Here is a 12832-nt window from a genome sequence, read left to right as displayed (position 1 = left end):
TTTAGCTATCACTGAAACTGAACTATAAACTCACTGAAATACTGTTTGGTCAGCAGTTTGGGACTCTCACCCCTTGCTTTGCAGTAGGAAAAGAGGAGAAATTTTCTGGTGCTTGCAGACTAAGTGACTGCTCTCAATCCAATCAGAGAAACTTTAACAATATTAAATTGCAAGGACCATAGAGCCTCATTTATGTATTTTTTTCCACCCCAACTCTAATTCCACCAAGTACAGTTTTGGAGATAAATTATTATTATTATTATTTTTAATAGATTTTTTTTAACAAAATATAAACGTATATAACAAACTTAATAAAAACAACAACAAAAACATAATGTAAGACAGCATACAGTTTTTACATTGAGTGCAGTGGCTGGTCTAAGTGTGTGTGTGGGGGGTGATGTGCATGTTTGAGAGAGAAATTGTGTGGTATTGCTATATATAGTAATAGTAATAGTAATTTTGAAGATAAATTAGACCTAAATGCAGGGCTACAAGAGGGAGACAGTGAGCAGTGGGGTACTGGTTGTGAAAATCACATTTTCTTTTGTTATTTTTGATCAAATCACTGACAGTAAAACAGAATGGTGGGAGGAAACCTGAATCTGGTGATGGTGATGCTATTTCAAATGGTATTACAGGAAATTCTATATAATTCATGTATGTCATGCATTTGTATTTTTCAGGGTAATTTAATTTAAGAGAATTTTATATTTTGACCATTAAAGTTGCAGACTTGCAGACAATGAATCTAAATTCCATTGTATTCTGAGTGTTCAGTGCTTCCCCTACCAAGTAACTGTCATGTTGTTCTTTTCACACATATAGGAAATTATAGTCAAAAATATCATTAAAATGCACAGTTTTATGTAAACAGCATAACAAATTTTCGCCGGCCTTATGGCCGGCTATACAGGGGCCCAGTAATATTTCTTTTCATGGGGCCCAAAATCCCTGGCAGCGCCCCTGAGTCCCAGGTCAACAGCACCATGGTGGAATGTTCAACCACAGTCTGTGTGAAGTAATCATTCAGCTGCAGCACACAGGGTCCATTACAGACTAGTAGACCATGTTCATCCATGCATAGCCATAACGCCCCTCAGTGGGCTGATGGGTAGTTGTAACACTTGTTTTATATTGTGGTGCAAAAACCATTGAGGAATATTAATCAGGTGAAATGACATGACTGTCTGGTCTACTACACTCAAAGTTAACACATATATAGAATGAACTCAAATGCAGCAACTGTAGAGGGCATCCACTTGAAACATGAAGAGGTCAGAACACTACATGCAAGTACAGCACTAAACGGGCCTTTGTATCAGTACTTCTACATCTGTTGGACACTAAAGTTAACCAGGCAATCTACAGTTTACAACACAGTGGACCTGGAGTGGAGATTATTACGTGCCAGGAGCTTATGTTCTGACTGGTGTCCGTTTGTTGCTTTGTTTGTTGGTTGCTTTGTCAGCAGAATTACATGAAATTTAGTGAATGGAATCCCACAAAGAATCCAGGTAAATCTGATCTTGGATTAGGATTGATGAGCCGTGGTGGAGGTATGTGTGCCTTTCTAGTTTCCTCATGTGTAGTTTTCGTTAAATGCTACGTGAGATGGTTGATGATCTGAGTTTGTGGTACATTTTGAAGCTGTAAATTGGGATATTTCTCCATTGGAGCCAATTTTATTTAGCTGTTTCCAAATGTTTTACGCACATTTACACACAGTTAGCATTATTAGTGCACTGTACCACTTCATCAGTCTACAGGTGTTTATGACATACATCAGTACTGATACTGGGGTCTATGGTTATTATTGCAGTTTTAACTCAGGACTCAGCAACTTATTTCATTATGAGATGAATTTTCTATATTGGTTAGTTTCAGTTAATGTTTCAGTTTTGTGTATGCTGTCATGTTTCCCCAGACTGTACAGTAATTAAAACAATACATTTACATTTAAATAAATGCATTTAAAATATATACATTTTGTTCATTCAAGCTCATGAACAGCAACACTCATCTCTTTGGTATTGTCAGCTGTCACATGTTGCTTTAAAAACTTGGACATTACAATGATCTCTGCAGCAACACATTTCACATCGCTGAAAGGGTTGCAAATTGAGGGTATGACCCACACTTTGAGCAGAATTTGAAACTGCATTTTCCATTTAGTTTTAATGTGGAGCCGCCCTATGTTATGCAAAGATGAGGCAGATAAGGGCTGAAATTATTATGTCAACATGGCCAAATGTGATCGTCACTCTGATTTTCATACAGCATGGTACTGACCTATCCCACAGATATTCTCACAACCAACACTGCATTCAATGTGTTACATTACCAAGGTCCAGGTTACTTTGCATGCTGGTTCACTGGTAAGAATTTAATCATCAAATATCCATCACAACTGTACTGCAGTGATCAAGGCTTGTAGGTTTGAGAAACTGACACCTTACTGCAATTAGAACACTATACAAGGAACTTTTCATTCTGATGCATCATATGACCTGTGTAAGCAAACAAGACCATCGGCGAGAAGGTTGGCTATTTCTATATAGTCAATAGTTGTTATGATTATTCTTAATGCCCGTCACAGGGTCAGATTATGAATAATCCAGGTTGGATGAATCATAAAATTATGATGAGGATGAATGAGCGTCACAGCCTGAGGATAGAAACTGCTCTGAGGTCAGGTGGTAAAACAAAGTTTATGTTGTTTCACCATCAACACCTTCTAACAAACAAAAATGACAGTTTCTTTCTTTTCTGCTTTTACTTTCAATATGATAACAACTGAAGCTGCTGCTATTTTAGAGCATCGAGCTCCATCCATTAGGACGATAAACTCACATAGGTAGTTTTTGTGCTACATAATCACACACTCATCATCTACCAGGCATCATCTCTTACTGCAGCAAACTCTGGATTTCTAACAAATGTACTATATATTACATTTGTTAGAAATCCAGAGTTTGCTGCAGTGAAGGTTTGGCCACATTGTCTACCAGTGGTCCACATTTACAGACAAACTCTGATTGTGTCTGATTAAGAACAACAATAGATGAAGTGTGTGTATACATGACAGCTATCAGTAGAATGTGTACGGTCACACAGTGGTGGAGTGGTGCTCAGGGTGGAGTGAGAGAAAGGCTTGATAACAGAACAGGAGCTGATCTGTACATGCGATAACAACTCAATCTTTGCATGAAAAGCATTATGTTCATCTTCTCTTTTCCATACGTTTTTATTATAAAATCAGGAATCTGTATTATGGATTCAACCATTCAAAAATGTGTTACGTACAAGAAATACAATTATTCACTGATATTTGAAGATGATTTCAAAGGTGAGCTGTTGCTGGCGATGTCTCTGGTTCTGGTCTAGACTCATCTGCTGAGGGACTCTCTGAGCAGCTCGTACATCTTCTGGTCCTGCAGGAACACAGAGAGTCGCTGCATGTTTAGTTTTGACACAGAAACAAAAGCCTGAGCAGCTTCAAAAGGGTCCAAAACAAGGATGTCTGCCCTGCCTCTCACCTTCACTTCTCACAACAAACAACAGCTGACTGATTGGCTGACTGGGTGTTAGAGGTGAGGAAGCACAGAGTCCTCTGGCTCGCTGTCAATCAACTGTCTACAGTAAGATTTGTCCCGGTTGTTTAAGTGTTCTGTCTGTAAACCTGATATGATTATTGTCTGAGAGTATGAAGATATTTAGAGTACACATCCACAGTTTAATGGTGCAGTGTTTACTGAGGAACTGGTTGGACTGGCTCTCTTGCTACTTGATAACAGGAGGTTAAAGGACAGACAGTATATTATAAAGCTCTCAGTGATGAACACAGTTTGTGATTACTTGAATGATCTGGAATGCTGTCAGAGTACTGGACACAAAATAAACCACTGCATTACTAAATGAGTTGTTACTGTACAACAGAAAAAACATACAATAAACAAGTAGTTTGACAATACTGAGGTGACAGTTATACATTGAGCTGGGTATTCAACCTGAATAGCTTTATCAAATTGACTTTGTCTCTACTGGTACATGGTGTCAAAATCTGTCAAGTACCAAAATCTTGATCAGATCCAGATTTTAAAATGAAAATATTTCCAGTTTTAGACTCTATTCTATTTCGTTATCAATATAAATGAATGAGTTACAGTTTCTTTCAGTTTATCCTCGGGTCCACTTAGACATTTGTGCCTAATTTAAAGAAATCCCTAAACGTGTTCCTGAGATACAATGTTCATGAAAATGGTATGGACAGACGGACAACAAGCAAACATAATGCCTCCAGCCACAGCTACTGCTGGCATGGAGGCTTCAAGAGGTTTTGCATTATAGCATGTATGCATGTTTAAACATAAGGTAGAGAAAAAGAGGAGTACGATATTGGCACTAGTATCAGATACTAAGTGGTACCCACTGTTAGCTGGGATTTTAAGCTAATAATTTCGACTTTATTTTAAATACACTACTAATAATCAAGTAATACAATACATTTAAGGGGGGCCAAAGGCAGCCCAGCAGTCAAAGCTGAGGGACAGTACATCTGTACATCAGTCTTAAATAAGCATCAACAGGATCAAACCTCCCAGGAACAAAACTGGTCAGTGCAGCCTTTTGAGAATAGTCGCTCCAGTTAAACTGCAGGTCATGTGTCACTCAAGTCCAGTACAGAAACAGGAATACATCAATATGAAGCCATTAGGCGGTGGAAGGGTTAGAGTTAGTGTCTTTAAACACACTGCGTCTCTGTATGTTTCTTTAACGTCTTGTCTGACTCTGGCCACTGTGCTTAAGGCCTGTGTCTGATCTGACTCAATAGAAGTTAGCCTAGCTTCAGCCTGTGAGTCACAGCTAACATCTTCATAATGTTTAATGAATCAAATATGAATGCAAGGTGATAAGTGATAAAAATGAAGTAAAACAAAAAAGCAGCAGAGTCTGTTGTTAGTCAGGTAAACAGTTCTTTTTGCCTCTTTATGACAGTGGATGAAAATGTAAAGTGGGTATCACAGTAGCAACATCACTTGTACCTGTAAAAGCTCACAGGTTAGACCAACTGTCTAACTCGACTGTTAACAAATCTATTAAGGTTTTAAATGACGCACAACAGCTACTGTACTGTTCATATTTTCTTACCTTTTTAGACACAGAAGGACGGACTTTCTTAAAGGCATCATCAAAGTTCTGTTTGCTCACTCTGATGTCAGCAACGGAGCCAGATGAGAATGTGTGACCTATGTGTAACAATACACACACCATCAAGTCAAAGAAGAGAATTACCTGAAGAGAGTTAAAGTCAGCACCAAATAGCTTTCCCTCTCTCTACAATATGATCTCATTAGAGATCTTTGGTTTCATAGTCAACTGTTCCACTCCCTGGTTGCTACAGAGATTATGTGCTGTTGCTGGCTGCTCTGCTCTCATAGAAGACTGGAGATGCTGCTCTGTTGTCACTTTTCTCTGGGACTCCTACGACATTTCAGACTTCTTTGAATCTAAAGTATGGAAGCAAATTTGTACCATAATTCAAATTAAAATGCATTTACAGAAATGATTTTTCATTTTCAGAATGTAGCTGCATTTTTTGACTCATAAATAAAATGAGTAATAAATCATCCAAATTGCATTTTCATTTTCTTCTTCAAGACTGCTCATTTTGTAACTTAATTCAAATGATAAAGAAAAGGACATTTAAGATTTAATATTCAAAAGATGACCCAGCAAATAGGTACCAAAATTCAATTTGAAATGTCAAATTTGAAAATTAAAATGCATTAGCAGAAATGCTTTTTCATTTCAAAGTCAGAGCTGCATTTTTGACTCATAAATAAAATTAGTAATAAATCATCCAGATTGCATTTTCATTTTCTTCTTCAAAACTGCTCATTTTGTTACACAAAGACAAAGAAAACTGCTTTTTCGTTTTGAAGCCCTCCCCCCGCAAAAAAAGGTCCAAAATTCAATTTGAATTCGCAATCCCAAGCGGTGCAGGAGAGTGACGTCAGCGGCCTCTCTTCTTCAGTGTTGCCAACATGGCGACTGTCTTGCTGGACTTAGTGACTTTTCAGACCCTAAGCGTCATTATTTCAAAAAAGCGACTAGCAACAAATTTAGCGACTTATTCAGATCATCGGGGGAAAGGCGAGAAATAGATTATATTGTAATTCACATGCTGCTCAGAGTCATCGCAGTCCACGGCTCCTCTGCAGCAGCGCCGGGGTCTCTCCTGTCTCCTCCCACGCGGCTGCGCAGGCGACAGGCCGGTGTGTGGGGGCTGGCTGGGGCAGGCAGGAGCGTGGATCTGATATCGGATAGCTGCCGTTTACTCTGTTTTGATCTGTTAATGTTAGGTGTCTTAGCACAGGTGAGACCCAGAAGCGGGGAAGCCACGCTCCGGGGCGCCGGAGAGCTGGCAGTCCTGTCGGCACTCGGAGGAGCGCCGGGCGGGTGGAGCTGGAGCGGGGTCTCGACTCGGTCGCGGCACGGGAGGTCGTTGGAGGCAGAGTAAAGCAGAGTTAGGGGGGAAACACTGGTAGAAGTTAATGCACGAAAGCTTTAGTCTTGGCAAAACTATGACTTAGCCAAATACCGCGTGTAGTACACGAAATCATCTGGCAACGGGGCGGCGCAACACCAGTTCTGTACTTGACCGCAGTTCAGAACTGGACATGTTGGTGATTTCCCCGCTGTTTCTGAAAACATGTACCACAGTCTATGCTACCAACACAGCCTTCACACTCTCCTCTTGTCCCTTCTCTTGCTCCAGTGTCGAATAAGCACACCGCCACCCCCTAAAGTATATGCAAATTGAATTTTGGACTTTTTTTTGCGTGGGGAGGGCTTCAAAACGAAAAAGCAGTTTTCTTTGTCTTTGTGTAACAAAATGAGCAGTCTTGAAGAAGAAAATGAAAATGCAATCTGGATGATTTATTACTAATTTTATTTATGAGTCAAAAATGCAGCTCTGACTTTGAAATGAAAAAGCATTTCTGCTAATGCATTTTAATTTTCAAATTTGACATTTCAAATTGAATTTTGGTACCTATTTGCTGGGCCATCTTTTGAAAATTTTATCTTAAATGTAATTTTCTTTATCATTTGAATTAAGTTACATAAGCAGTCTTGAAGAAGAAAATGAAAATGCAATTTGGATGATTTATTAATAATTTTATTTATGAGTCAAAAAATGCAGCTACATTCTGAAAATGAAAAAGCATTTCTGTAAATGCATTTTAATTTGAATTACGGTACAAATTTGCTTCCATACTAAAGAACTGTATTGACTGTTTGCTGTTATATCACAGTTGACTCTTTACTATGAAAAAAAGAAAAACAAGCTGAAGGAAACTAAACTGTCACTGTTTAGACTTGACTGGACACAACAGCTTTAGACTACAAAAGAATCATTTTTGATATTTTGCAGATTTTCAACCAGCTTTGTAAAACTGATCAAAATGTTGAAACTAGGCAGTTTTGATAAACTCTAAAGCACAATTCTGTTACAACACTGCCTACTTCTGCCTGCAGTGTTTTCAGAGACATATTTGAGTCTACTGTTTTTCTGCCATATTGTTTCTGTATTGTGAAAATCACCATCATGTTAATCGCAATTTTTTCTCCTGATATGTTTTTGTTTGTTGCCAGGTGGGCGTACCGTGTCCTGTTTAACATGGACATCATCACAGGTTTTTATTGGTCTGGTGTGTATCACGTTCTGGTTGTTGTGCATTTTTCTACTTTTTGAGCAAAAGGGAATACTATAGCCCTTTTTCAATATTGATATATATAATATCTATCTATCTATCTATCTATCTATCTATCTATCTATCTATCTATCCATCTATCTATCCATCTATCCATCCATCCATCCATCCATCTATAATTCTGCTTTATAAACTGGCTACATTTATTCAAGGGATCATCTTTCCAGGGGTGAAGTACATCTTTGCATGCTCTGAATGTAATTTTCTAAAAACAGGACTGAACTACTTCACAAACATGGAAATCAAGCAGAAGATCTGGTATGTAGCTCAATTATTTCTAATAATATGCACATTTGAAAAGAAAAAACACTATATATATTTCAATATGATAATTATTTAATATTCAAATCTACTCCATTGTTACTCCCACACCTCAAATTGTTAGTTTCATATTTCACTGTAAATGTTTGAAGGGCAGGTGTCAAGTTACCAAATGAAGAGGCTGAGGAATGCTGCAACTTCAGGTAGGCCCTCAGGGCATTCACAGACGCTTCCCTTACCAACGCAGTCAGGTCAGCACCACTGGATCAAACACACACACACACACACACACACACACACACACACACTTAGACTGTGTGTTGATCACATTTCATTCTGTTTTTAATATTTACAGATCAGTGCTTCTGCATTTAGACAGTAGCAAATTCAACTTAAAAAAAACATGTCTACTGATTAAGCAAGTTGATTTCTCAGAAAACAGGCAGGCTGGTGTCTGAGGCCAGCTGGTGTTTCCAGCAGAGACTTGCCTGAAACAATCGCAACGCTCGTCAGAGGCGATCTCTTCTAGACAGACATCTTGCTCCAGCGGTGGTTTGGTCCCGCCCTGTAACATGAATGAGTCACTTTAGAAGCTCAACAGCTGTTTCATCTCTGTGCATTACAACATGGTCTGACTTGGTGTTAGCCTAGCTTACAACTGCTAACCTAGCAGCTTCACCTCCCAGTGACACAGCTCCATTGGATGATGGAGTCACTTTTCTGGCTGCCTCATGTGCTGAACTACTAGATTGTGGTTTATCATTCTGAACAGAGAATTGGACAACACACCTGATGCTGCCAGGTTAAACTGTAGCCACATGATCAGCTAAAAGACTTATCAGTTACCAAGGGAGAAAAGAGATATTTTCCTTCCAAACATGGCACAACTGTTTTCAAGTGACACAGGTAAAACCTTAAGTAAGCTTTTTTAATCCCTCTACACAAGGATGTGAAAGAAACATCATATGATATTCAGGTGACACTGAGTTGAATGCGTGTCCCACAATGGCACAATGGACCTGGTTACGGACAACTTGTCCAAAGAACCTTTCTAACTGATAATCAGCCAGTGCATGATTCAGATTTTATACCCGACACGATTGATACTAGATTTAAAAATGGACACGTAAATATGGCAATTTCTTTACGAGAGGAAAGATGAAACATGTTTTGAAGGTCTTACAGGTAACTTGCATAAATGAACACAGCAGGGCTTGTTTAGGTTCTGAGACAGACATTTAAGCTGTCTCATAAAGCATTTTTGTACATCTGTTCTCCTCGTCTTTAAGTCTTTTTAAGTCCAATTCAAAGATCCTATAGGCTTTCTGTTGACGGAACCAGGGCAATGCTAACTTCTAGATTAACTGGAATTAAGGGAAATTTTGTATATTTTTAATACTTAATCATAATGGGACTGGACAAATATCTTTGCTTTATGCGAATGCATGTTTATTATTATTGCAACAATCCAAAACAATGACAAATACTGTCAAGAATATTCTCCAGAATAATCTCAAAGGTACAAATCCTCAAAAATATGCTGAAAGATTGGCATATTGAGCTGAATGTAACATTCCTTAGTAATACTAACACACTGTAGTTTAACTTTACACTTGTAAAGGTTAACCAAACCATGGGCTTTATGCATCAGCTGTGTGTTTGGTCAGCAAGTTGCATTTGAGACTAACGCAAATAACATTTTTCTTATCGAGGTAACCCTCTGGCAGGGTTCTTTATCCATTTCTTCTCGTGGAGGTTTGTTTCTCCTGCCATCCACAACATGACTGCTGCATCACTTTCTGATTTCTCACACTACGGAGTACGCTGAGAGTCATAACGTGTGTGTTTATCGTGCGTAAAAAAAAGGCAATGCCGTTAAGTATTGTATTTACTACCTCTTACCTTAGTAATGGTGAGCAGAATGGCATGGCGGTCTGCTGGAGGAGGCAGACCCACATACAAGGTTTTATCTAAACGACCTGGCCTGAGTACGGCTCGGTCGATAATATCTGGAAAGAGATAAGACAGTGATAGTGTTTATAGGAGCAATAGATAACACGTGTGTGTGTGTGTGTGTGTGTATATATGTATATATGTATATGTATATATATATATATATATATATATATATATATATATATATATATATATATATATATATATATATATATATATATATATATATATATATATATATATATATATATATATATATATATATATATATATATAGGTCTGACTGAAGCTGGATTGGTACCTGGTCTGTTGGTTGCAGCCATGATGAACACATGTCGTCGCGTCTCTAGGCCGTCCATTTCTGTGAGCAGCTGGTTGACCACCCGCACACTGGCTCCTGACTGAAGACACACCAACACTCATCATATACACATACAGTACCTCTCTAAGTCACATCAAAAACAAGCTGCATGAACAGCAGCTATACAGTAGATCACAGTGCCATCCTGTTACAAGGCCCTTCTTGCCTCCCTATTAAAGATTTCTGGGGGTGCCTCTACATTGTTGCTTCAATGATGGTCACGGTTTCAGACATGAGACATATTCACTTGAGCTACCCGTGGAAAAAATGAATATGTAAGAGTCTGTGCATTCTTGGTTAAAACTTCTGATTTTACTATCTACTTTTCTCTCTACAGAGCGTACATCGTACATGAACTCGTTCATATTTTGGGCGAACGTGAACTGAACGTACTGTATTTCTGCCTGATGAATGTTATTGTGAACGCGTTCATTCTGGCGTTTGTGAACGGCGCGTTCTCACAGTTTAACTTTGTTCAAGACAGTGCCAGATTTCCACCGAGCCTTCCAGGCGAAAACCGGCTAAAACACACCGTGAACAGGTAGCGAAAAAACACCCAATCTGGCTGTTGTGTATTAAAAGGACGCTGGACGCGAGTTTTGTGCACGCAACTCGCTTTACTTTCGGTCAAAACGAAACTTAACTAGTTCAGACAGAAACAGCTGCATACCAAACATGCAGTGAGGCATTAGCAAACGAACACAGATTAATTCGTCCTGGACGGACATAACACTGGCAATACCAGCCACCACAGAGTCGCACCGCCACATGCGTCATCAACATGTGAAGCATGGAGGCAAAAACAAATGAAGGCAGCAGCACTACCTCAGACTCTGCCTCCACCATTAATACGCCATCTATGACTGATGATGATATGTATGATTACTTAAAAGTATTTTATGAAAAGGTCAGTCATGATCCAGGTGGGAAAAATCTGACCTTTTTGTGTAAACTTTGCCCACCGGGTTTCAAGAAGCAACTCCATACATCAACAACGTCAACAGCGAACCTGAAACGGCACACTGTACTAAAGCACCCGGCTAGCCTTCAAGGTCTGTGCGAGTGAATGAAAAATCAAAAGACACGGCAACAGCGAGCCAAAACAGATCCTCTACCACCCAAATCACATTACAATCACAGTAGCGGCTCCGTTGTCTTCATCTCCCAGCCGCAGCTGGACAACCTTCTTTGCAGTATACTGTGGGAGAGCTGCAGTTTCAGTGTTAAAACTGATAGAACAATTGCTGTCTGTGGTTCTAAATGGGCTGTGGCAATAATTTAGAAAATAATAGCTCGCAGCAACATATTGAAAAAAAAAAAAAATATGAACTAGTTCATTTTTGGAACTGTGAACTTGGTTCAAAATTTTGAATTATGAACTATGAACTGAACTAGTTCATTTTAACATTTGTGAACTGAACTTTGAACTAGTTCATTTAGAAAGTGAACTTCCCCAACACTGCCAAGTGCCCATCAAAAGACTCTTCACTCCTCTTTATTTTAAAAATTTCAGTAGGAGCAAGGACATTTTGGCTGCTCCTCACTTTTGGACAGGCCTTTAAGTGGCTGTGTGAGGCTGTAAGAATTACCTTTAGGTTATGGTTAGGGTAAAGGCATTTAGTTATGATTTTTAAGGTTAGGGTAAGGGGCTCGGGAATGCATTATGTCAATGAGGGACATCAAAAGAATAACTGTATAATTTTCACTTCACCCTCATAAGTAGGCTTATTTTACTAATTTGAGCCAAATAAACATGTTTTTTGTGTGTCATCTCCAAAGCGGGTGGATGGGAAAGAAAACCTGTCCTCCAGAGGTTGAGGTGGAAACCAACCAGATTATTGAGCCAGAGGAGCCACTGCTGGGTGGACCCAGAGACCTGGACGACCACAGCAGCAGCAGAAGATTCAGTTGGTGGGATGAGTTTGCAGATAGTAATGCAGACAGCTGTTAAGACAGCAATGGCAGCAGCACTGATTACAATAGTTAGGACAGTGATGAGGACCATGAAGCCCCAGAAAATGAGAAGGACCTACTTCCTGGATCTGTGACCAGGAAGAGGACAAGAGATGATGAAGATGAAGACGACCATCACAATATCACTTGTACCAAATGCCACATCATGATCTCCACTACAACCTGCTCTTTATCTCTTCTGTAACAAACCATCAGTCCTGGCAAAGGACAGGTTTAAAGCACAGTATGATCAGCAGCACCATCCCACCACCTGCTGATTTTCATGGAGGGGGACTCCTCTTTAAGAAGGCCCTCCAGAGGATTTGTCCTAAAGGAGTTTTTTCTTGTTCCTTGGGTGAGTGCCATTTTCAACTAAACAGGGTGCTACAAACAAGAAACTGAGTACAGAAAGAATTGACTGATTTTCTTTTTTTTTTTTTTACAAAATCCTCATTCATCTTTTTTGTTTGTTTGGTTTGTATTTATTTGTTGGACATCTTATCACCCTTGTATTTAAAGAAAA

General features: G+C 39.1%; 1 protein-coding gene across 2 annotated transcripts in view; it reads right to left on the bottom strand.

Annotated features, from left to right (window-relative positions):
• Window positions 1-3228: 3228 nt before the first annotated feature.
• The window catches only part of nvl (nuclear VCP like), a 32394-nt gene continuing 22790 nt past the window's right edge, over window positions 3229-12832 (bottom strand). For both annotated transcript variants that reach the window (XM_030441835.1, XM_030441836.1), the window contains exons 19-24: window positions 10297-10396; window positions 9942-10048; window positions 8528-8604; window positions 8209-8300; window positions 5152-5249; window positions 3229-3434 (exon numbers count right to left, since the gene is read on the bottom strand). In XM_030441835.1, the coding sequence (XP_030297695.1) occupies window positions 3390-3434; window positions 5152-5249; window positions 8209-8300; window positions 8528-8604; window positions 9942-10048; window positions 10297-10396 (519 nt within the window). In that variant the 3' untranslated portion in view covers window positions 3229-3389. The remainder of the gene's footprint in view (window positions 3435-5151; window positions 5250-8208; window positions 8301-8527; window positions 8605-9941; window positions 10049-10296; window positions 10397-12832) is intronic.

This window comes from Sparus aurata, chromosome 15, assembly GCF_900880675.1.
Source record: "Sparus aurata chromosome 15, fSpaAur1.1, whole genome shotgun sequence".
Classification (NCBI taxonomy): domain Eukaryota; kingdom Metazoa; phylum Chordata; class Actinopteri; order Spariformes; family Sparidae; genus Sparus; species Sparus aurata.
The sequence above is the reverse complement of the archived record's forward strand: the minus strand, read 5'-3'. Positions and strand labels throughout refer to the sequence as shown.